This window comes from Perognathus longimembris, chromosome 28 (genome assembly GCF_023159225.1).
Source record: "Perognathus longimembris pacificus isolate PPM17 chromosome 28, ASM2315922v1, whole genome shotgun sequence".
Lineage (NCBI taxonomy): Eukaryota > Metazoa > Chordata > Mammalia > Rodentia > Heteromyidae > Perognathus > Perognathus longimembris.
Window position 1 is genome coordinate 61,648,960 of NC_063188.1, and position 24,051 is coordinate 61,673,010.

The 24,051-nt window shown below is 48.3% G+C and overlaps 1 protein-coding gene across 1 annotated transcript; it reads right to left on the reverse strand.

Moving 5' to 3' along the window:
- Positions 1–5,805: 5,805 nt before the first annotated feature.
- Gdpd2 (glycerophosphodiester phosphodiesterase domain containing 2) lies at positions 5,806–17,290 on the reverse strand. Its single transcript, XM_048335826.1, has 16 exons — positions 16,971–17,290; positions 15,153–15,266; positions 14,567–14,670; positions 14,178–14,271; positions 13,927–13,986; positions 13,574–13,672; positions 13,138–13,231; positions 12,840–12,985; positions 12,635–12,717; positions 12,175–12,325; positions 9,500–9,721; positions 9,135–9,283; positions 6,759–6,906; positions 6,537–6,619; positions 6,257–6,285; positions 5,806–6,153 (listed from the first exon to the last, which is right to left on the reverse strand). The coding sequence occupies exons 2-16, from the start codon at positions 15,255–15,257 to the stop codon at positions 6,101–6,103; spliced, it is 1,620 nt and encodes a 539-aa protein (XP_048191783.1). The 5' UTR covers positions 15,258–15,266; positions 16,971–17,290; the 3' UTR covers positions 5,806–6,100.
- Positions 17,291–24,051: the final 6,761 nt, after the last annotated feature.

The following is a 24,051-nucleotide window of genomic DNA, read 5'->3' on the forward strand; positions in this document are numbered from 1 at the left end:
TCATTCCAGTGGAGCCAGAATTGGAAGTACATCATCATCTTTGTTTTGTTTATTTTAAAATCAATTATGTTAACTTTTTGAAGAATACAAAGGAAAACAGGTCTCACTACCCTGAGATGATATTTGTATAAAGTCTTGAGAGGTAAGAACTAGGCATCAGTGACTCAACATCTGTAATACTAGGTACTCAAGAGGCTGAGATCTGAAGACTGTGGTTTAAAGTCAGTCTGCACAGAAAACTCCACAGGACTCTTACCTCCAAACAACTAGCAAAAAGCTGCAAGTGAGGTGCGTGTTGGTGGTTCACGCCTGTAATCCTAACCTCAGATCTGAGGATCGTGGTTTGAAGCCAGCCCAGGCAGGAAACTTCATGACACTCAGAAAAAAGCTGGAAGTGTGCTGTGGCTCAAGTAGCACAACAGTAGTTTGAACAAAAGAAGCTCAGAGACAGTGCCCAGGCCATGAATTCAAGCCACAGAACTGGCCAAAAAAAAACAACCTGAAAGTAGAACTGTGGCTCTAGTACTGGAGCCAAGAAAGAAAGGAGGTAAGGAAATGACCCCCAGGGAACAGCTAGTGCAAAAGTCCACATGTCATGTGTAAGGAACAGAAAGAAGGACCATGTGGCTGTAAGAGGGTGAAGGAGTAAGAAAGTATCAGGAGGTAAGATCAGAAATTTAATTAGGAATCAGATTGCTTGGGCCTTGGAGACCATTATAAGGATTTTAGCTTTGCTCTCAGAGAGATGGAGAATCACTGGAGGGTTTTGTGCAGAGAACTAATGTGGCATGGTGAGGTTTTGTTAGGACCAGTCTGGCTTCTTCACAGATAACATGTCACACTAGACAATGTTCAAACTAGGGAGACTGGTCAGGAAGCCATTTGAAATGATCCAGCGGAAAGGTTGAGTGGGGCTTGGATTTTAGTTCTAGCACTGGAGGTCATGAGAAATGGTTGGACTCTGAGTATATTCTGAAGAGATAGCTGGCAGGATTTGTTGATACACTAGATACAGGTGCAGATTCAACCTTTTCTTTCTTTCTTTATTTTTCTTTATTTTTGGGAGAGTAGGTCGTGGGACTTGAACTCTGGGCCTGCGCACTGTTCCTGAGCTCTTCAGCTCAAGGCTAGTGCTTGAGCCATAGTACCACTTCAATTTTTGGGTTTTTTTGGTTTTGTTGTTGATAATTGTAGCTTGAACTTGGGGACAGCGCAGGGGCTGGGTGCTGTCCCTGAGCTCTTGGGGTCAAGGCTAGTGCTCTACCACTTAGGGTCACATCTGCACTTCTGGTTTTCTGGTGGTTACTTGGAGCTAAGTCTCACAGACGTTCCTGTCCAGGCTGGCTTTGAACAGCAATCCTCAGATCTAAGCCTCTAGATTACAGCTAGGATTACAGGTGTGAGCCACCAGCAACAGAAAAGGTTACAGTTTTCTATATGCTTAGCAGGTTGACAATAGAGAGTGCCAGACTCCTTTCTACTCAGGAAAGAAAGGCCTTACCAGCCTGGATCTTTTGAATTGTAGGGAATGGAGATAAAAATTGCCCTCCCAATTTCATCGTGTTCTATTGCCTTGGTTCCTTCCTCTTACCCTATCTCTTCCTGGTCCCCTTTTGTGGTGCTGGTGTGGGGGAGGGATCAAACCAAGGAGTTTGTATCTGAGCTACATTCCCAGTCCCACTCTTTTGGGGGGGACACTGCATTTGCTAGGCAGCCACTATCATTGAGACATGGCTCCAACTCTTTCACTTTTTTCCCCCCAAACATGGCCTTCCTAGGTAGCCCAAGCTGGCCTTGAACTCTTGACCCTCCAGCCTCCACCTACGAAGTACTGGGATTACAGGTGTTAACCTGCCAAGGCTCAGCATCTTCTTTTCAGTTTTAGGAATTTAAGAAAAATTCATGGTGAGCTTCTTCCCGCTCCACTTCTCCCCGCTCCACGGGCACTCTCACACTCAGAAAAGACCCGGCTGACAAGCCTGGGAGGAGGTCTGCAAAGCTTAGCGACTTTGACATTTATCAAGGAAACCCCTCCCAGCTGCTAGGACTCCAGATCCAGGCCATAGAGAGATAGGCGCCCCCTACTGGTCAAAAGCAGCCTCCACCCACCCCCCTGAAGGCAGCTGTGGTTGCTAGGCAACGGGGCTGCCTGCTCTTGGACTGAGATGCGGGAGTTCGGAGAAGGGATTTTTGAGGAGAGACGATTTTTTCCCCCTCTCCTTCCGCAGCCTCTCCCGCACCCTCAGCAAACAGACAGGATAGGGGCGGCGCTGCTTGCTGCTGTCTCATAATCTGAGCTCATTCTTGAAAATAGAGCTTCATCAGGTGACCTCAGTCATTGTGTGTTGAGAAACAATCTCCCTCGCCCAAAACGTGGTTTCCATATGGGGATTGGAGACCCAGGTCGTTGAAGGCAGGAGTTTCTGGTTTGAAAGGGATGGGGGAAGGCCTTGTGGGCTGCATCCTTAGTCAATGGGAATTCCAGCAAATTGGGATCGAGTGGGAATCATTTTGGTGATTAGTCCAATTCAGTGTCATTATTTATCCACCATTCTCAATGCATTCACTGGAACATTCCTACTTTAGTCCATTAAAATAGTTTCCATAGGTTTGAGACTATCTAAAGGATCACTCATAGCTCAGTGGGGACAATTTTCTCAGTGGTTTTCATAAATTGGGTTTCTCTTTCTATCTGAACGTGTGTGAGTAGTGAGACTTGAACTCAGGGCCTCCAGCTCGCACTTGACTTTTTCTCTCCAGGCTGCTGCTGTACCACTTGAGCCACAAGCTCCACTTTCCAACTTTTTGATGGTTACTTGGAGATAAAAGTATCATGGACTTTTCTTCCCAGCTGGCTTCAAACAGATCTCAGTCTCCTCAGTAGCTATGATTACAGGCTTGGGCCACAAGCACTCAGCCTGAATCAGGTTTCTTTATAGAGAAGGGAGAGATCATGCAGTCTGTAGGATGTTGTGAGTAGAGACACAGACCAACAAGAAATACAAAGAATGGAAGGAAGGAGATTCCTAATTTTGTATCGGGTTTTCCCCCTCCCCCTCTAGGATCATACTAAAGCACCTTATGTTTATGAAGGTCTTTGGAGCGCAGAACTCTACTTTTGCCTCCCAGGAGACTAGCATTCTGGCCCAGGAATAGGCCCAGATGGGCCAAGGCCATGGCCACAATAACCTCTCCCTTGGAACTTGCCTCTGCCTAGTCAGCCAGGACCACAGAAAATTCATTGAGGCAGAGTCCAAAGGCATGGCAAGCTTGTGGAGAGTGGTGTCCAGGAGTATCCTGTGGGCTTTCCCTCAAGAGTTCCAAGGCAGTGCTACCCGGCCGAGAGACCTGGCAGCTAGAAAGCATTTGGCCCAGCCACTGCCCTGTCAGTCTACAACATCCCCCAAGGCAGGATGTCAAGGGGAAGCTTCTTGCTCCCTGTGTTTCCAAATTGAACTGGGTCGGGGCTGTGCCTTCGCTCTATTAATAGCCCCCCAGCCCAGCCTGCTAGCCCCAAACATGGATGCCAGGAGCTGTGTGAGTCAGCAGCTAAAAATAAGAGCAACTGCACCAGAACCCCAATAGCAGCTCCCCCTGGCCCTCAGCCTTGGAGTTTTTGTCAGTTTCCAGTCCAGGGAGTCCTAGAGGATCCAATCATCCTAGAGCAACAATGGCTGGTCCAGGGTTGAATACTCAGGCCAGGGGCTGAAAGTAAGGGTCAGGGCTGGGGGCTGGCACTCTGGTGGGGTGTGCACATTGAGGTTAGAGTGCTACAGCTAGGAGCTTGAGAGCAAGGAGACTGAGGTGGTAGGGGTGGAGATGCTCAAGGTGGCCAAGGTGAGCTCGGAAGGGGGGTTCGGAAGGGGAAGGAAGAGGTAAGGGGGCTATTGAGCCTGAGCGACTGACAGAAAAAAAAAGGGGACACACACACACACACGGTAGGGAGAGGAGGTACATGCTGAGAGGACAGCCCAGCAGTGCCAGACAGGCTGGGGACTCCAGAGCTTAGGTCAGTACTTGGCCTGACCGAGAGAATGGGAGTGGGGATGGGAAATCAGAAATCGGGGAAAAGCAAGGAAATGCCCAGCAGCAGGACCAGGGCAACTGCCGCTGCGCCTCGGGCCTCTGGAGAACCGTGCGCTTTGTCCCCGGCCCTCCGTGCCAGCTGCATGCAGGCCAAGTTTGTCGGTGTGGAGCACGGCTTGAGCGTGCGTGTGCCAGCGTGCCTGGGGGGTTAGTGGTGGTGGTGGTGGAGGGGCGAGGCCGAAAAGAAGGGAAGGGGCGGGCCCCGCAAGGCGGAGAGGGCCGGAACATAAATTCAAACTCGTCTTGTCAATCCTGGCACCGGAAGTTGCAAGAGGCAGCCTGGGAATTGTAGTTCTCATGGCTGCCCTGCCACCGAGGTGCTAAGTGCTGCCTAAGATCCCAGGATGGCAGGAGCAAAGGAATCTAGAATCGAGTCTCCGGACTTGGCCAACGCCTTAATTTGACAAGCCTTTGGGTGGAGGCACGAACTAAAACATAGTTCCGTATAATAAAGGACCATAGAGACAGCCAGAATCCCTCCGTGCCCATTTTTTGCCTTAACTCCCTCACCCCCTGTTGGCTGTGGTAAAGTCATCCTGCGATGGCTGGCATTCTGGCTGCCCAAGTTCCGCCCAGCTGCTTGTATCTCGGTCGCCCTGACCTGGCCTGATCACCTGGCCTGACCACTAACGTCAACCCTCTCACAATCAATTTCTCACGCACCCCTCTTACCATCAATTTCCCGTACAGAACGCTGACTCCCACTTCCCCACCCCTTTAGGTTTACTCCCTACCTCATTCCTACAGGTCCACTTCCCTATAATTACCCCCTTAGCTTAACGGCGATCGCTGTTCTCTATCCCGATGGAAGCAGCCTGTCAGCTTCTCTGACATTAATTAAACCTTTCTCTCCCTGGATGTGCGTGGTGCGCTTTATTCGGTCGTTACGTCGAACACCCCTTTTCATCCTAAACCAGCTTCACACTGGCCCTGTGTCTCAGTCTGGGGACTCACAAGCAAAGGACAGTAGGGAACTTGCTAGCTGAGAGGAAGGCTGGGCCGGTAATGCACCTCAGAGGACAAACACTTATGGAAATCAGACTGTGCCATCAGAGTCTGGAGTCAAGGACACAAGTCCTCAATCGATCTGGAAAACTGGTGGCATTCATCAAATGTCACTGTGACTATGGCCCGTGGCCCTCCTCTTGGGGGACCACAAGGTGGAGCTACAGTGCAGCCCTGCACTTCATGCCTGGGCCACCACGAAAGTCTTCTCCCCGCGGCCCCCCCCCCCCCCCCCGCAGCTTGCCTATGGCAGTCCTGCATTGCAGGTGCTGCTACTCCCAACACAAAAATCTTTGCACGATGACCCCTCAAAATCAGGTCATATCCAACACAAAATGGAAAGTGCACACTCCCCATCCAGCACACACACCAGAAAGATTAGATTATGACCAAGGGAGATTTGAGTTCATTCAGTAACAGATTAATAGACAAGATAGGGGAACCACCCAATCTTGAAGAAAAGGCTGTGCACAACAAAAAAAGGCCACCTGTAGGCAGAGAATTACAAGGCTAAATGGGCTATTTAGTTTCTAGCCTCTAGGCAGGAAACTAGCTAAATTGTGTGGAAACTGTCATCATCATCTCAGAGTTCTCCAGAAAAACCCATTTCACCATCTCCTTGGTCACTGTTCCAAGCAGTCCCACCTTGGAACACCCTGCGCCTTCTACCCAAGAACATGTGCCCACAAGTTATCGAGAAATGCACGTGAAACATTATCTTAGCAATATCTTGTTTACTTCCTGGTTTGAACTATTTGGGGGAGGTAATTCTCCACATTCACAGGCTTCCCAAATTCTTCATGCCAGAATCCCTTCCCCCCCCCAAAAAAAAAACTGTAGATTTCATTTCAGCTGAGGCTTGCCAACTGCAAAACTTCCTGTTGATAAAGTCCCCACATACACTGCAACCAATTCCCTGGTGCTATCCCATTTCAGCCCTTCTTCTTCCCTTGCCATTGAGCAGTGCAAGGCCTTGGAGTCCAGCTGGTGGTGACTTAAGATGAAGCATTCACTCCATGTTGAAATTACTGATTCTGGTCAGCAGCACTGCAGTTTCTAAGCCTGGGAAGGAGGGATGAGGGTGGCTCATGCAGGAAGTGAGCACGGAGATTGAGCTGGGAGGAGTAAATTAGGTGCATGGTGAGGAGTGAGGGGGTTGTCTTACCATTTCTTTCACTTTCCTTAGCACATTTCCTATAGAGAGAAAAGTTTTCCATTGTCAGTTCAGCCAGTTTGTAGCAAGACATTCCACCCTGGGGTGCTCCAAAGTGCCTTTCCCAAGTTCAAGCCAATTTGGTGGTGTAATAAGGAAGGGCCTAAAATGTTCAAGAAGGGGGCAGACCACACCTCTAGCTCTAGGCAGCAATGTGAATTTGGGAATCAGACTCATGATTAGGAGCCTGGGGAAAGGAAGAAGCCAGAAAGCTGGGGCCCAAAGCACTCACCTTCGGAGGAGGAAAGTCCACAAAAGCAGCAGGATGGAGACAGAGTTGGTAATGAACCATATCATTAAGTAGGTTTGAGGGGGCTATGGGAATAAGAAAAGGCCCCTGTTAGTGGCCAGAGCCCTAAGAGTAGTAGGTAAGGGGAAATAGGAGACAAAGGGACAGGGATAAAGAGAACCAGAGATTGGAGAAGAGGAGCAATGACAGTCCCAGAGTCCTTACAATAAGCCAGATGGGGTAACGCATCTGCTGCAGCAGCTGGCAGTCGTTGGTGGTGACTGAATCCACCCCTGCACACCAGAGCAGGGAGAAGAGCCAGGGCTTGTTCACTACAAATAGGTTCACTGACACATTATCTTGGTGCAGTGCCCTGTGGGAGCAGGAAAGAAATGGAGAACATTCAAAATTGTGCTGTACAATGCACGGCAGGCAGTCCCAACAAGTGCCTGAATCTACAATGTCATTGCTAAGTGGTATTGGTTCTAGCAGGCCCTGACCAAAGGTGGTAATCGGTAATCCTCTCTCTCTCTCTCTCTCTCTCTCTCTCTCTCTCTCTCTCTCTCTCTCTCTCTCTCTCTCTCTCTCTCTCTCTCTCTCGCTCTCTCTGATGGGAATATATTTTGATATCATAACTCAATATTGCTCCCAGGATCTTGAATTCAGGGCACTGTTCCTTAGCTGTGGCTCTACTCCAGCTTTTTGGTGGTTAATTGTAGATAAGTCTTAATGGACTTTCTTGCCTGACTTCCTTGTCCATGTGGAACTTCACTATCTTCAAATCTAGCCTCCTGACTAGCTAGGATTACTGGTGTGAGCTACCAGCATCCAGCCAAAGGTGATTTTCCTATGCATATATGAACTTTGTTTCCTAGTGGGATTCTATCCACAAGTCCCAGCTTTTCTGTCTGAGGCTATGCAAAATGTGTCTCTACCCTTTGTCCCATGACAGCCCTTCAGAGGTCTGAAGACGTGAGGCCCCATCTCCTTGAGCTTTCCCTTCTACAGACTGAACAAAAAGCCTTAGTTCCTTCAACCATTCTGGTGGGGACATCACTCATTATTTCCTTCACTAGCCAAGCTTTTCTAATCTGTCCATACTCCAGTTTATCAATGCCACTTTGAAAATGTGCCTTTGAACATAATACCTCAGATAAGCTTGGGACAGCTTTGAGTAGAGCAAGATGATCTCCTGCCTCTGGACACTGCCTGCATGTTAGTCTTTTGCAATGTTATCTCCCACTGTTGAGCCTCTAGACCACCACCAATGTTCCATTAAAGCTCTGGGCTTTTCCACACATGGTTCTACTGATGCCAGTGTTTCCTTTCTTTTGCTTGTACAATTGTAATGCTCTCCTCCTCTCTCTCTCTCTCTTTCCTCTTCCTCCTCCTCCTCTTTTTGAGACAGTATCTTGCTACGTAAACCAGATTTGTCTTGAACTTGTGATCCGCCGTCCTGTGTCAGACTCTCAAATACTGGGATTACAGGTATATGCCACTATACCTGGCTATAATCGCAATTTTTCTCTCCACGGTGATAGCTTGGTAAAAGATTCTTGTATAAAATACTTATAATAACTGAGCTATCATTCAATTCACATTTTTCTGTGTGACCATATGTATATTCTAAGATACCTTGGCAACCTCATGTTTGGAAATGTAACATGTTTGCCCACTGGGTCAGCTTCTGGGGACTCTCCTACATCTCTCTCCTCTGGACCTATCCCCTGTTCTCTGATCTCTTTCATGTAGAATAAAAGGTGAACTACTTCTCCTGGCTTATAAGGCTTACCCAGTTTAGCCCTTGCCTACCTCCCAGCTCCACCTTCCATTTGCCATTAGCCTACCTCCCAACTCCACCTTCCATTTGCCATTAGACTGAGGAAACCCTGACCCTTGCTCTTTGGCTGTTCTTCCTATAGTCAACTGTGTTCCAAGACCTTCCCAGTTAGATATTCCTAGATCTCAGCTCAGACATCACCTCTTTAAATACTTTCTGACATAGTTGCCTGGTTTCCACACCAACCCTTAGCTCAAAAACCCCATCACTAAGAGATCTCCATTTCATTTTCATAGCACCTATCACTACCTAATATGCATTATTTTAATTGGTTTATTGTCTATCTTCTTGTGTGTGTGTGTGTGTGTGTGTGTGTGTGTGTGTGTGTGTGTGTGTGTGTGTGTGAGCTTTGGGTCTTGAACTCAGATCCCAAACTTTTTTTTTGTTCAAGGCTAGCGCTCTATCACTTGAGCCACAGCTCCAGTTCCAACTTTTTGGTGGTTAACTGGAGATAAGTCTCACAGACTTTCTTGCCCAGGCTGACTTTGAACCACAATCCTCAGATCTCAGCCTCCTGAGCAGCTAGGACTATAGGAATAAACCACTGGCACCCAGCTTTGTCTATTTCTTTTACTAGTACCTTAATTCTATGAAAGCAGGAACTTGATTTGTGTTTGCACCCCCAAAGCCTGCAACAAATATTACTTGATTAACAGCAAGTATCCAATCAATATCCATTCTGTGAGTGAATGAAGGAATAGCCTCTGCCCTTCCTGCCCTTAGCTTTGGGTTCCCTTTGCTTCCTTTTCTCTGGCACTCACTTGATGTTCAACAGTGGCAGTTCTTGATATGGAAGGTTGAGAAGTTGGGGCTTCTCAGTTCTGTTGCCTCTCTGCTGTCCATATATCTGGCGCATTTTGGGTGCTCGTTGTTGGACATTTGCCCGATCTTCATCTGGCAGCCAAAGGACCTGTATTCAGGAAAGGTAGACATGAAGCTGAGAAGACCTAGGGATTCCATGGATAGAGGCAGGGACAAAATAGTTTGGCCCTGATACAGGGTATGTAAGCTGAGAGGAGGGGCAGAGCACTGGGGCAGGAAGTAGCTCTGAAATCACCATGGCCCAGGGAAGGCAGAGTGGGCAGAGGGACAAAAGGGGTTTCATTGGGAGCCCTGGCATTATCACCATGGTTTGGGGCACCCTTGCATTCAGCACAGTCTCCAGTGTTTGGTTCACAAAGGTGTCATAGTAGGTGTGGTTTTTGGGGGGTCGACGCAAGTCAAACATGATGGAAAGGTTGAGGGCTGCTGCTTCCTTCAGTAAATCTTCTAATGCTGGTACTGTCTGATTCCCAGCCTCTTTCTGATCAGGGCCAGATAGGTGTTTGGCACCCCAGAAGGGGTATCTCTAAAAGAAAGGAAAATAGGAAAATGAGTAGGTCTCCTAGCTTTCTCCCCATCTTCATCTTCATCCACATCTTCCCCCACCCTCTTGGTGCTCAGCTCCTGCCTCCTTCAAGTTAGGGTCTCTGAACTGTGGCTTGCTTCTCAGTAAGGCCTTTACTCAGTGACCTCAACTTCCTACTAGTTTCCTGACTTCCTGTCTAGTTTCTTAGCTTCCCGTTTCCCACTAGGTCTCTCCAGTCTCATGAGCTCTTAAAACCTTTGGTTTCCTCCCAGTTTATCAGCCATCACCACCTCCTACCCCCCACCCCCCCCCGGTCCATCCAGAGCTCAAGAGACTTTTCCACAGTGCCCTTAACTCTCTTCCTCCTCCTTCTGCCTTACAACTCCCAAACTCTGATTCAATCCAACAACTGATGACCTCCTCCACTCCTAGAGCTGTGGCCTGAGTACTGCCATGGGCAGATGCTGCTCAGGATCGGAAGCTGCTATTTAACATTTAATAACTATGTACTAGGTGCAACTCAGTGTTCTAAGTACTTCTGTCTATCCACTCAGTAACCCTACAAGGTACAGTGTTGTTATTATACCTATTGTACAGATGAGGAAACCGAAGCACGGATTGCCTAAGGAATGCTACCCAGAACTCGCAAGTGGTAGAGTCAGGGTTCAAACCTAGACATTTTCAATTCTTAATTACTCTCATATGCTAGCATATAGAATTATATTCATATTTTTAATTGCAAAAGTCTGTGTCATGTTCCTATTTGTGCAAAATTAAGATATATATATATAAATAAACACATACAGTTGGATATATATCTGTTAAAAGTCAGTATTTAGCTGAGCACTGGTGGCTCACACCTGTAATCCTAGGTACTCAGGAGGCTGAGATCTGAGGATCATAGTATGAAGCCAGAAGTCAGTACAGGCAGACAAAGAGACTATTTATTCATTCATTCATTTATTTTGCCAGTCATTGGGGTTTGAACTCAGGGTCTGGGCTCTTTTCCTGAGTTTTATGCTCAAGGATAGTACTTTACCACTTTGAGCGACAGTTCCATGTCTGATTTTTCTGGTGGTTAATTGGAGATAAGAGTCTCATGGCCTTTCCTGCCTGGGCTGGCTTCGAACCATGATCCTCAGATCTCAGCCTCCTGAGTAACTAGGATTACAGGCATGAGCCACCAGTGCCTTGCCCAAGAGACTTTTATCTACAATTAACCACCAAAAAGCCAGATGTAGAATTGTGGCTCAATTGGTAGAGCAGTAGGCTTGAGCACAAAAGCTAAGGGACAGTGGCCAGGCCCTGAGTTCAAGCTCCAGTACTGGAAAACACAAAAAAGTGAATACTTCACACAATATGGATTATGGGAGGCTTCATTTTCTAGGTTGTCTGATGTTTTACTCTGTGTGTGTGTGTGTGTGTGTGTGTGTGTGTGTGTGTGTGTGTGTGTGTGTATGTGCCCATAGTGGGGCTTGAACTCAGGGCCTTGGCATTGTTCCTGAGTTTTTTTGCTCAAAGCAAGCATTCTGCCACTGAGCCACAGTCACTTCTAGCTTTATTATTATTGTTGTTGTTGTTATTTTGCTGGTTAACTGGAGGTAAGAATCTCATGGAGGTCTGGGAATGTGGCTTGGTGGTAAGTAGAGTTCTTGCCTAGCATACGTGAAGCTCTGGGTTCAATTCCTCAGTATCACATAAACAGAAAAAAAACAGAAGTGGCACTGTGGCTCAAGTGGTAGAATGCTAGCCTTGAGCAAAAGAAGCTCAGGACAGTGTCCAGGCCCTGAGTTCAAGCCCCAGAACTGGCAAAAAAAAAAAAAGAGTCTCACAAACTTTCTTGCCCCGGCTGCCTTTTAACCACATTTCTCAGAATTCAGCCTCCAGAGTAGAGAGGATTACAGGCGTGAGCCACTGGGTGACGAGGCTAGCCTCAAACCTCAATCCTCCAGATCTCCATCTCCTGAGTAGCTGGAATTACAGCCATCAGCCATTGCATCTGGCATGGAAACATACCTTTTCATTTTATGACTGTTACCTATACTTGTCCTTCTGACTTGAGTTCCCTATTCCAAGGGCCTGGGTGTTGCTCAGTGGTAGAGCACCCGTCTAACATGCGTTCCATCTCAGCTTGACAAACAATTCCCCATCCTTGTTTTACCCATCTTATGAGCAAACTCTCATATCATATGCTTCTCATAATCTTCCTCTAGGCAAAGCCACTCCTGATCTGCTAAAGAGTGACCTCTCTCTCCTCTCTGCCCTGGAAAAGTATTTTTATTACACTAGGTTTCCTATTCTAATTATTACCTAGGCTTGCTTCCTTACTCGGTGGGAGTGACTTGAGAGCACAGATTGTGTTCCTACTGGCTAGCATAAGGCTCAGTGAATGCTTATCGGTAAAATGAACTCTGCCCTTTCTGAATGCCACTGTACTCAAGACATGTCCTCACCTCTAGAAACCAAGTCCCAGCATTCAGTCTCTGCAGTTCAGCCCAGGAGAAGTCACTGCTGTGAGCTTTGGTTCGGGCTGGAAACACAGAGGCTACGTCTGTGGTCCTGCTCAGCTGGTCATCGTGCATGAGGAAGGGGACTCCATCGGAGCTGCGGGCACAAGATTTGTGACTGCTCTTAAAGGCAGTGCCGGGCCTTGAACTCAAGGCCTTGCATACCACTTGAGCCATGCCTCCAATCCAGCCTTTTGATGCTTAATTGGAGATGGAGTCTCATGTACTTTTCTTCCTGGCCAGACCTTGAACCTTGATCCTCTGGATCTCAAATTCCCAAGTAGCTAAGATTACAGGTGTTGAGTTATCAGTGCCCAACTTTTTTTGGGGGGATGGCTTCTCATTTTTTTCTTGAGTTATTCCAGTTCCCAGCCCCCAGATCTTGAACCCCCCCCCCCCATGTCACCTGACCATCACATCCGTCTCAAACACAGTTGCTCCACATTCAGCTGTCTTCCTCAGGGACATCAGGGTATTCTCCGGGGCTAACTGAGAAAGGGAATGGGTGTGAACGTTGCAGGGAAGGGTGCAAACCTGGAAATGCACAGGTCTGACTGCAACCCAGAGAAGCAGACCTTCCCTACTCTCCCAGACTTCTGCCCACTACTTACCATGGGAGCCCCTCGGTGTCCTACCAGTCTGGGCTTGGGAGGTAAGTTTCCAGGTTCCATGATGCATGGTGAGGATATGTACAAGGGGACCAGGTAGACAAATACGGTAGCTCCAAAATACAGAACCAGTAGCAGAATCTTAGGACCTGTAGATATTGAGGGACAGATATTGGAAAAAGGGCAAAGGAAGGGGTGCTTGAAAGGCAGAAGGCAGAGCGCAGGTGCAGAAACAGGGTATGAATGGTAAGAAGGAGAAGCCATCAGCAGCCAGCAAAGGTTAGTAGGGGTTGTATGGCACCTCTTGGGTGGATACGGTAGAAGGTATCAGCCACAGGCCAGGCCAGGAGGGTGATTCCAGCGACTGCTCCAATGTGAAGGAATGGGGCTGTGGCCTGTGAACAAGAGCTGGTAAGGAGAGCTCTTCCCACTGCTCCTTACATTTTTTTTTTGGTTGGTACTGGGGCTTGAACTTAGGGCCTGGACACTGTCTGTTAACTTTTTTTTTTTTTTCATTGAAGGCCAGAGCTCTAGTGCTTGAGCCACACCACCACTTCTGGCTTTTGGCTGCTTAATTGGAGATAAGAGTCTCACAAGCTTTCCTGTTCAAGGTGGCTTTGAATAGTGATCCTCAGATCCCAGCCTAGTCTTAGGGGACCAGGAAGCAACATTTGCTTTAGGATTGGCCACAGGCTAAGGCGCTCACCTAGACACTGGAAATCAGATTAGTCACTCACCTGTAGTGACAGAAATAAGCTATGCCACTCCTGGCGCCACCGGATGTCCAATCCCACAAGGCCAGTGGCCACAAGAAACATAATGAGAAGCAGTAGCACCTGGAGGGGGGAAGGATGAATGGGACCTTCTATGTCAACCTAGGCTCATGATTTATTTTACCTGGGTTGCCCTTCACTTTGTTGAGATAGGATCCTTCCCAAACCTTGACACAGACTTTCTTTCACTGGGCAAATATTTACTGGGTTTTAGGTCCTGGACTCGACCTCAAGGGTAGAAAAGGGAAGCCCTCATTCAACTGGCCACTAAATGCTGGGCCTTGGCAACCCCTCTTTCCCTGTCAATCCTGTGGTACCTTGTGAAGACCATGTAGTTGTAGAGGCTGTCCACAGAGGTGCAAGAGCAGGGCCAGGAGCTGGAGGCAGAGGGTAGGGAGACTTAGGAGGCATCAAGAGTTCTAGGGAAAGGTCACCGAGCAGAGGCTTTTGCAGGCTGGTACCTTCCACCTACACAAACATTAGCACCCTCCCCTGAGGACAAGAGGGTAAGAGTTGAACTACAAAGAAGAGCTAACATAGGGATTACGCCAGATGCTCCAGAACCCACCAATAGCAGGGATGCATATGTGACCAATAGAGAGATGATCAGCACAAATGCCAGGGACCAGTCCATCCAGTGTCCCCAGCGGCGGAAAAGGAATCTGTGGGAGGGAAGAAAATGTCCAAGTGGAAAAAGTGTCAACAATAGCCTAAGGGAGGGGGGTGGGGGTGGGTGGATCCACTCAGAAGGGAGAAAGGAGAAAGATCTTCATGGGCTCAGGGCTCTAGGATTCCATGGGAAGGATTTTCTAAGGAGGTTGGGGTAGCAGAACAGCTGGAGGGGCTAGGTAGGGGTGAAGATGACTGATGTCCTCCCCCAACACCCAGGGGGCCTGGGGTAGGGAGTAAGTAGGTGGACGTATATGCTGAGGAAGGGGTGGGGAGCCCATGACACACTCGTTGAAGTTGTGCAGGTCATTGAGAAGGATGAGCCCGATGTACAGCCAGACCAAGGAAAGCAGGAAGGTGAGGAAGAGCAGGCCAAACCAGATATAGTCACACTGCAAAGGGGCAGGAGAAAAGCTCTCACAGCCTATCCCCATTTCTGCTCAGAGGCCCCAACCATGGCAGCTCAAAAGAGCTTCTTGTCATGCATTGGGATACTGTGTTCTGAGCAGCTCTTTCCATTATTTGTGGAAGATTTTCCTCCGTGGAAGAGGAAACCTCTTCCTAGCCCTAGGTCACGCCAGTCATCCTAACTATGCAGGAAGCTGAGATCTGAAAATCATGGTTTGAAGCCGGCTGAGGCAGGAAAGTCGGAGAGACTCTCATTTCCAGTTAACCGCATGAGAAAACCGGAAGTGGTGTAGTTGCTCAACCAGGTAGAGCAAAAGAGTTGGGAAACCACATCTAGGCACTGAGTTCAAGCTCCAGGACCAGAAAACAAACAAATCCTTCCTCCCAGTGGCCTAAGAGCACAATAGACTTCCATATTCCTTCCCTCGGATCAAGCAAAGGCCTCCGGCCCCCATCCCTACGCCACCTTGCTGGTATGATTCCTCTCTTTAGGGCCTTTTCTCCAGTGGCAGCTGTACAGGCAATGGAAGCAGCGGGCCCAGATGGAGCAGCAGTCAAGGGACTCGGCCATGGTGAAAGCCTAGAGGAAGGGACACACTGCTGTCAGAGACCCTGACAGAAAGCAGCTCTCAGCCTCCCCTCCCAGTGCATTTCTGAAGCCTGGGGGAGGGCCACGAGCCTGGGCCACTGCTTGGCAACAGGGAGAAGTCACTGAGCAGGCTTGAGAACCTTAGATTGGATGAAGCCCGCAACCCTAGTAGCTCTTTTCCCTTTAATTTCAGTACCTGGAAAGCCAGTGGGACCACGGGAGGTTCAGCCTCAGGGCCAGCAGAAGGCATACCTGTGTACTCCAGCTCCTCCCTATATAACAGCACTCAGATGGAGGTGGAGTGCTGGGTGGGTCTTCAGGAGAAACTGCCTCTGGGTGAGGTAAACTTGGTTCAGCAAGTTGAGGCAGATTTGGCACAGATTTATTTGGCCTCATGCTGAGTTATCTTCCCACCCCGGGAAGCTGGAGGAACCTTAAGCAGTTCTGACCTGAGGCTAAGGGACGCCCAGCCTGGTGGTTAGTTGCTATGGATACACAGATTGTACAAATCACAAAGCCCTGACTGAAAGATTCTCTGTGTCCCCTTCCCAGGGGGTCGGGGGTGGGGCACTGCCCATAAGAGGAAGACTGGAGGAACTGGCTGCTGGGGTCACTCACAGCCTGTTAAAGGAACCTTTTTCCTACCAGCACACACCTGGAAAATCTAAGCTCTAGCACAGTAGCCTAGTCTTTTCCTGCCCAGTCACCCAGCTCAGTTACCTCCCACCCCAGCCAGAAACCAAGGCCCCACCTTCCTCCTTTCAGTAGTCTCACCTTCGGTGTTGGCTTCAGTGAAAGTACTACACACACTGGGGAAAGGTGTGTGTGTGTGTGTGTGTGTGTGTGTGTGTGTGTGTGTGTGTGTGTGTGTATGAGAGAGGGTGGGGGGAGGTGTCTTGGAACTCTGTGCTTCTGGGTCTGACTGAGATCAAGCTGATCCCCTAAACTATGCTGGGTCTGTGTTTGTGACTCCACACCAGGCATTGTGTGATTTATGACAGGTGAGAATTTTATTACTGAGCCAATGCAAGCAAGTGGGTGGGTGTAATTTATGTTAGTTTATGTATGATGTGTGTGCACTAGTGGGTTTCAAGAGAATTGAATATGTAAAGGAACTTGATGCACCCAGAGTGGTGTGTGTGTGTGTGTGTGTGTGTGTGTGTGTGTAAAGGGCTTCATGGTGTCCAGGCTCCTCTGAGGTTGTGGAATCTTAGGGAGTACAGTGGCTGTACTCCTGAAAGGAAGAAGAATGTGGCTGCTCCTCAAAGTCCCCCTGGTCTATGCATACCTTGGGAAAGCGGGGTTGGGGTAGGGGTGGAGAAGTAGGGGTCTAGGGTAGAGGGAAGAAAACTTCTATCCATCTAAGCACCTTCCCAGCAGACAGCCCACCCTGCTGAGCTGTGGTAGCTTGTCCAGAGCTCCTCCCCGGACTGGGCTGCAGTAGCTTGCTCTGAACTCTCCACACTTTCTGCCTTGCTTGAGGTCCTACCCTTGAACTCCAGACTGCCTTCCAGAGTCCCACCTTCCTCCCAGAACCGATGGGATCAGGATCTGAACAGCCTGAAAAACCCAAGCAGAGGGGATCGGACGGGGTGCTGTTCAACCACTGGACCCCAGCCCTGCTAGGGAGAGCTTATCGGCACCTCCTCCCCCCAACTCCAGGCAGTAGCCCCCAGCCTTCCCAAGCCCTCAAACCTTTTCTCAGCGCAGCTCTGCTCTCTGCTCTGCACTGCTTCCCAGCTCCTCTGGAGTTGTCTGCTTCCTCCCTCTTGCAATCCTTGGCTCAGCCCCACCAAACAGGTGGCACTGTTGCCACCTACAGGAGGATGTGTGGGTCCTCTCCAAAGGCCTGCAGCTGCTGTATGGCCTGGGCCCAGCCACGGTGGGAAGATGCGATGGGAGGGAGTGGGAGAGAGAGCAGAACTACTTCTTCACTTGCTGGCAGTCAGGGGGCTTGGGGTGAGGAATTCCTTTGTGCAGTTTTCCCCATCCCTCAGTCCCTCCTCCTGTTCCCCTCCCAGTCCTTGCCAGGCTTTGTCCTGGCTCAGAGAGGCAAGAACTGAGGACCCAGTCTGGCGGGAAGCTGGGGGGGGGGGCTGGGGGAGGTGACCACACAATTTTGCAGTGAGCAAGGAGCCCAATCAGGACCCTGGAAACACTTTCAAGTGTGTGAGAAGTTTTAAAGTGTGTGAGAAGTATCTCAAAGCTTTCTGGAATAAAGCCCTCAGTCATTAGCCTCTTGGGCTCTTATTTCCACATGTACAAGGAACAGCTATAAAATGTGGCTGCTTCCTAAGCTCTAGGTAGCAGGTTTGCCTTATTTCTGAACCAGGAGTCCCCATGAGCTCGGTGAATAACTTCCCAGCTCTGCCTTTTATGTCACTCCATTCAAGTAATGCTCATTTAGGTCAGCCTGTCTTATCATTCCCACTGAGTTGTCTCTAGGGCATGAGGGTCTCTAAGAACTCCTTGAGTATATAGTGCATTGAGGGTCACAGACTTTGAAAAATGGCACACACGCAAAGATGTACTTATTCCAGCATCAACAGGAGAAAACAGCCCAGGAAACTTCAAGCCAAGGGTTGATAGGGGCTGGGGTTGGGACCTGCCTTGATCAGCCGCCCCTTTCTGCCTTCTGACTGAAACAGTGACTTGGGGTCTGGGGCTTATAAGGTATTGGTGGGAAAGATCTTTTTGGGGGAGAAGCTGGCTGCCCCTCCCCCTCCCCTGACTGTATTTCAACCATTGAAATGGAAGACTAGCTTTGGCGGCCAAGGAGCAGCCCCCTCCTTCTCTGCTTCCCCATTGTATTCACAGGCTCCAGTTGCCAATGGTAGAGACTCCTTTGCTCCTCAGGAATTAAAATGCAAAGAGAAGCTGGGCTGTTTGTTGGCAGGAGGCCAGGGAGGGCTAGAGGGTCATCCAGTTCTTAGCAGGCTTCATTCTAGGTAGGCTGTTGTTCAATTTCCTTTGTTTGGGTTGTGGTGCATTCTACTCTTGGTTTTCCAATTTCTGGAGTGGGTTTGTTAGCTTTTAGGGGAGTGGGGGGCGTGGGAATCAGAATGTATAGATTTGAATCTCAGGGCTTGTGAGCTCCCAGAAAGATAAAAATCCAGTTAGCAGTGTGTGTGTGTGTGTGTGTGTGTGTGTGTGTGTGTGTGTGTGTGTGTGTGTGTGTGTCATTGCAGGGCTGGCTCCCTTCTAGTTTAAAAAGAAATTGGTGTTGGTACTGGTGCTTGAATTCAGGGCTTCACACTTCTCCTTGGCTTTGTTTCCCCTGAAGGCTAACATTCCACCACTTTAGCCATATCCATACTTCCAGCATTTTGTTGGTTAATTGGATGTATCTCAAGGGTTTGTCTGCCCAGGCTGTTCTTCAAACCATCAATGTCAGATGTTAGCCTCCTGAGTAGTTAGGATTACAGATGTCCTCCTTCTAGATTTTAAGCAGAGCTGGAGAACCATCATGCACAGTAATGAGCTGTACACTAGGAAGTCACACGTTATGGACAGAGGTGAGGTTTATGAAGCTTCCCTTTAAACATAGGAATAAGAATAAGAATTCCTGAACAAGTCACCAAGGTAAGAAAACATGGCAGAGCTTTATTGAGTAAGTAGTAAACAAGCAGGCAAGCAGACAGACAAAAAAAGCAGACAAACAGAAGGGCCAGGGGCACACTCTAGCAGTGTGGGTGCTACACAGGCCCAGCGAGACACACACACACACACACACACACGTACACGGAGACACCCAGAGAGACAGGGGAATACACATACAACCAGAGACAGACCCAAAGACACACACACTCTCTGTCTTTCTCTCTCTGGAGACACATAGTGTTAGCATTTCCCTAGCCTCAGGTCCTCAGCTCCTCCCACTAGCCCCCAGATCCACCCATACCTAATGAGCCACTCCTACTCACTAACTACTTCCCCTTTATCCCCAGAGTGAGAAGCTGCCACCTGGATAAGGTGCAGATGCCAAGTAGCTCCCTCTCTCGTGGGAACTATGGCCCCACTAATAAACCTCTTTATGAACCTTCTTCTCCTGTCTGTGCTTATCTCCGCATGGTCCTCTGGGATGGCTGATACCTACGCTTTTATTGGTGCCGAACCCGGGATAGGCTCCCCTGTGGATTTGCTCCCCCATTTCTGGGGGGTCCAAGCTGCCTCTGGGACCTATTCTGCTGTCCTAAACCCACCCGGACCACCACCGAGGTAACTTCTGACTGAGCGCTCTACTTCCATCCACCACGACAACCTACAAATTCGCCCTCACACCCAGGGTAAGTGATCATCTAAACGAGAGCTCGGATCCGATTTTCCAATTTACTGTAGGGCCACAGGGCCATGGCTTCTGGGCCACACCAAAAATCTTGGCGCCAAGTTCCAAGCCCCACTCAATGACCGTAGCATAGGGCCACAGGGCCGCGGCCACAGGGCCACACTCCGCACTCGGTTCGAGATAGTGATTGGAGTGACGATTCCATCGCTGATTGTCTCTCACATTTCAGCTGACCAGAGTAATACCGAGGACGCTTGGTATTGAACTCCTCAGCTGTGCTAATCACTTACCATGGAAGGAGCACAATCATCCACCACAACAAATTTGAAACTCCAACCAGGGTGAGTGACCATTAGCCGGGAGCTTGGATTTTCCATAAGGCCACTGGGCCACCGTAAATCTTGGCTCCAAGTTCTGAGCCCCACTCCCAGGGAAGGCCACTGGGCCGCCAACCTTAAGCCACTGGGCTAGGTCAAGGGAATCAGCAATTGTGAGTGTTTGGAGTCAACTGATCTCTAGTTCAGCTCTGCTGGTCACTCATCAAGTGGGGAACAGTCTAAAGCTGCTCACAATCTAAAATCTGCTTAAAGTTGTCACCCTGCTTAAACCAGTAGGGCACCAGCCTACAAAAGCCATAGTACTCGGAGTAAGCAACCAGGGAATAGTGGGAGATTTTAAATGTCTTTAACCAGTCTTGTGTAGAAATTTGCAGGCAACCCAGCAGGAGGTGTGACAATCTATCATGGGGACTCTGAGATGCCACTACAGCCTCACCCAGATCCAACTCATCTCTCCTGCCTGCCTCCATCACACATGTCTAACAAAGCCTGCTGATTCGGGATGGAAGACACAGCCACTTCGGATCCACTGAAGCTGAGACTTTTACATTGCCCTGACCCTTTGCCCTCTTAATTGTTATTCATTTGTGCTCTCTTCCACCTGCCAGTAAGGTTAAATGATATGATTTGATTTGATGGCACATGGATCTCATTCAGTCTGCTGTTCTCTAAGTGTTACATCAAAACTCTGGCAAGTACTTGTTGGTCAATTCTCAACAAGTTACAGGTAAGCTCTACTCCTATTGTTCTCCTGTTGCTTTAATTGGAAATAAAAAGGGCTTTTATGGCTAAGACTCCTTGGATTGCAGTTCGAAGCCAGCCTGGGCAGGAAAAATAAAATCCCTCTAAAACTCAATCTCCCAACTAAACTTGGCTCAAGAGAACCAGCCAAATGCTGAAAGCGACACCATGGCTCAAGTGGTAGAGCACTAGCCTCCAGCAGAAGTGCTCAGGGACAGTGCCCAGCCCTTGAGTTCAAACCATGTGAATGCCACCTGGGACCAGCTATCAAGCAATGAGCACCTAGACCTTCAGGACAAAGTCTATTCTCACAACAAGGAACTATGGAGAGGAGTAAGAGGAGATGAAGTCTCATCTTAAATGGAGTCAATTTAAACTTACCTTTTCCCAAAATTAATCAGAGCCGGGAGATCAAGAGGAATAGTTGTTACCCACCTAATGTCCATACCTGTCCATTTTCCATCTGGACAGAAACTTGCATTCTTGCCTTTGTTACTTGCTATTTGTATATATATCTATATAGCCTCTGACTGGTTACTCCCAACCAGTCCACTATCCCTAAACTTTTCCTTCCTGCCCCCAGTCCAGTTATTCCTCCCTTCCTTGTAATGGGCCACAATTGGGTTTATGTTCCAAATGGAACTTTCTAGCTTGTGCCAAGGGTGTGTTCTCCTCCCCATGTCGTTCATGTTAACTTGTCCTGGGAACTTGTCAGCCTTTTGCCTGACCATTTTCAAGTCTCTTTTAACAGGATAACATCCCTCACCCAGGACGCCACCTGGGAACTTGCAGTTCAAGACCATCCTCTTACTACACTGCTCTGCCCGGTGCAGATCTGGACCCTGAAGACCCCAGCCCCAGGGACTCCTTGATGTGCCCAAGCTGCAGGAGGTAGCCAGAGGAGACCATGACACCCATTGGCTCTGATAACCATTCTCATGGAAATGATGAGGACTTTTACCAACCAAACTGGACGGTACCCAGCCAAATGACGAATCAGGGACCCCTGACTACTTTTCCCCTTTTCAGCAGGAAGTAGTTCCAGAAGAAACAACCTCCGCCCATACTCCCAGCCTGGTACCCCTCCTCTGTTATTAATAAACAACAAATGGGGGAATGTTAGCATTTCCCTAGCCTCAGGTCCTCAGCTCCTCCCACCAGACCCCAGATCCACCCATACCTAATGAGCCACTCCTACTATCTAACTACTTCTCCTTTACCCCCAGAGAGAGAAGCTGCCACCTGGATACGGTGCAGATGCCACATAGCTCCCTCTCCCGTGGGAACTATGGCCCCACTAAAAAACCTCCTTATGAACCTTCTTCTCCTGTCTGTGCTTATTTCCGCATGGTCCTCTGGGATGGCCGATACCTATGCTTTCACACAGGATCTTGGGCTATTGGGGTATTTATATGGTAAAGTTGCGCGGGGGTGGGGGGGTGGGGGGGGTCTGGCTTCAAAGTTGTTTTTGTCTTTGCTTTAGCCACACCTGGCATTTTCCTGAGTTTCCAGGTAAGAATGTGTCCTGCCATAAAACAGATCCTTATCTTTAAGGGAGGGAGGCACCCTGCTATGGGCATTTTGGGGCAGGTGGCTTAAAACATACATCCTGTCTTATAGTTGTTGATTCTTGGAGTGAGGAATGCATCCTTCAGGGAGGAAGACATCCTGTTGTCTCTCCCTGAAGCAAAGATGGCACTTCTATGTTTCTAAATACTGTATTTCTTTTTTTTTCACTTTGCAAACTCTGTTTTTATTTGGATTAAAAAGCCTTAGAACAAACATATGACATATGTTTTAAGACTAGTTACCGGGGTTGGGAATATGGCCTAGTGGCAAGAGTGCCACATGAGGCCCTGGGTTCGATTCCTCAGCACCACATATACAGAAAATGGCCAGAAGTGGCGCTGTGGCTCAAGTGGCAGAGTGCTAGCCTTGAGCAAAAAAGAAGCCAGGGACAGTGCTCAGGCCCTGAGTTGTCGGCCCAGGACTGGCCAAAAAAACAAAACAAAGACTAGTTACCACTTAAACCTCAGATGATGATAATATAGAAATAAGAATTAATAAGCAAGTTTTAATCAGGTCTGGAAATGTTCAAACTGAAAGTCACCATTACCAATTTGGGGATGTTACATAAGTATCCTACCTCAGTTTTTCCTCATAGGAGGGTAAATACTGTATTTCTGAGTTGCCTTCCCCAGGCCTCAGTTTCCTTAAGTTATCTTGCTTCATTTCTCCTAAAATGATTATTGTTCCCTTAATCTTAAGGGAAGTACATGAAAGACCATCTCCTTCATTTGCTGTAAGCTGACCATACATCATTTTCCCTAGTTTATCTGGCTTCAGTTAGACTTGGGTTTAACTCATACCTCTATTACTCAGTAACATGGTGACTACATAAGTTACTTCTTTTTACCTCAGCTATAATTTGGATCTTAAATGTTCCCCCAAAACTCACAAGTTAAGGCTTGGTCTCTAGTCTGTGGTGCTATTTGGTAGGCTGTGGAACCTTTAACAGGGGCAGCCTGATGGATATCTTCAGCTCATTGAAGGAGTTTACTCTAGAAAGGAGAGTGGAACTCATATCCCTTCCCCTTCCTGGTTTTTTTTTTTTTTTTTGCATCCTGCCCATGAGTGGTTTTGCTGCACCATCAGTTTCCAAATGATGTGCTGTTTCGCCACAGGTTCCCAAAGACTATAACCTGGAACATCCCAAACTGTACCAAAATAAACTTATGCCCTTCATAAGCTGATTATCTTAGCTAATTGTTATAGTGATGTGAACTAACACCCTGTTTCCTCCTCTAGGAAGTATGGCCTCCTATCTACCTTGAACATTGTTTTGTAAGGAACAAATAAAATACGGCACGAAAGTAGAGGTTTCTTCTCAAATCCGGAAGCCAGGCAGGTTATAGGAAGGCAGGCAACTGGCCTACCAATATCATTCCAATTTCACAGGGAAACTGTCAAGTAATATAGAGGTATACGTCATGCTCCATACTATTCTTTGGGAAGGAATCGGGGTGTAGGTCCATGGCAGAAGGCTTCCTTAGCATGTGGAAGGCTCTGGGCTCAATCCCTAGTACTGAAATTAGAAAAGCTAAGAAATATTCTCAGAATAGGCAGAGAGGTTCAGGAACTTTGGTTTTTGTCAATCATGCAAGGCCTGGGCACTGTCCCTAAATTTCTGTGCTCAAGACTGGCATTCTGCCACTTGAACCACAACTCTACTTTGGTTTTTTGGTGGTTAATTGCAAATAAAAGTCTCACGGGACTTCCTGTCTAAGCTGGATTTAATTGCTATCCTCAGATTTTAGCCTCCTGAGTTTCTAGGATTATAGGCATGAGTCACTGGCCTCTGGCTTGAAAGTGTATTTCTTGCACTAGTGTAGAAGGATCTTTCCAAACAATC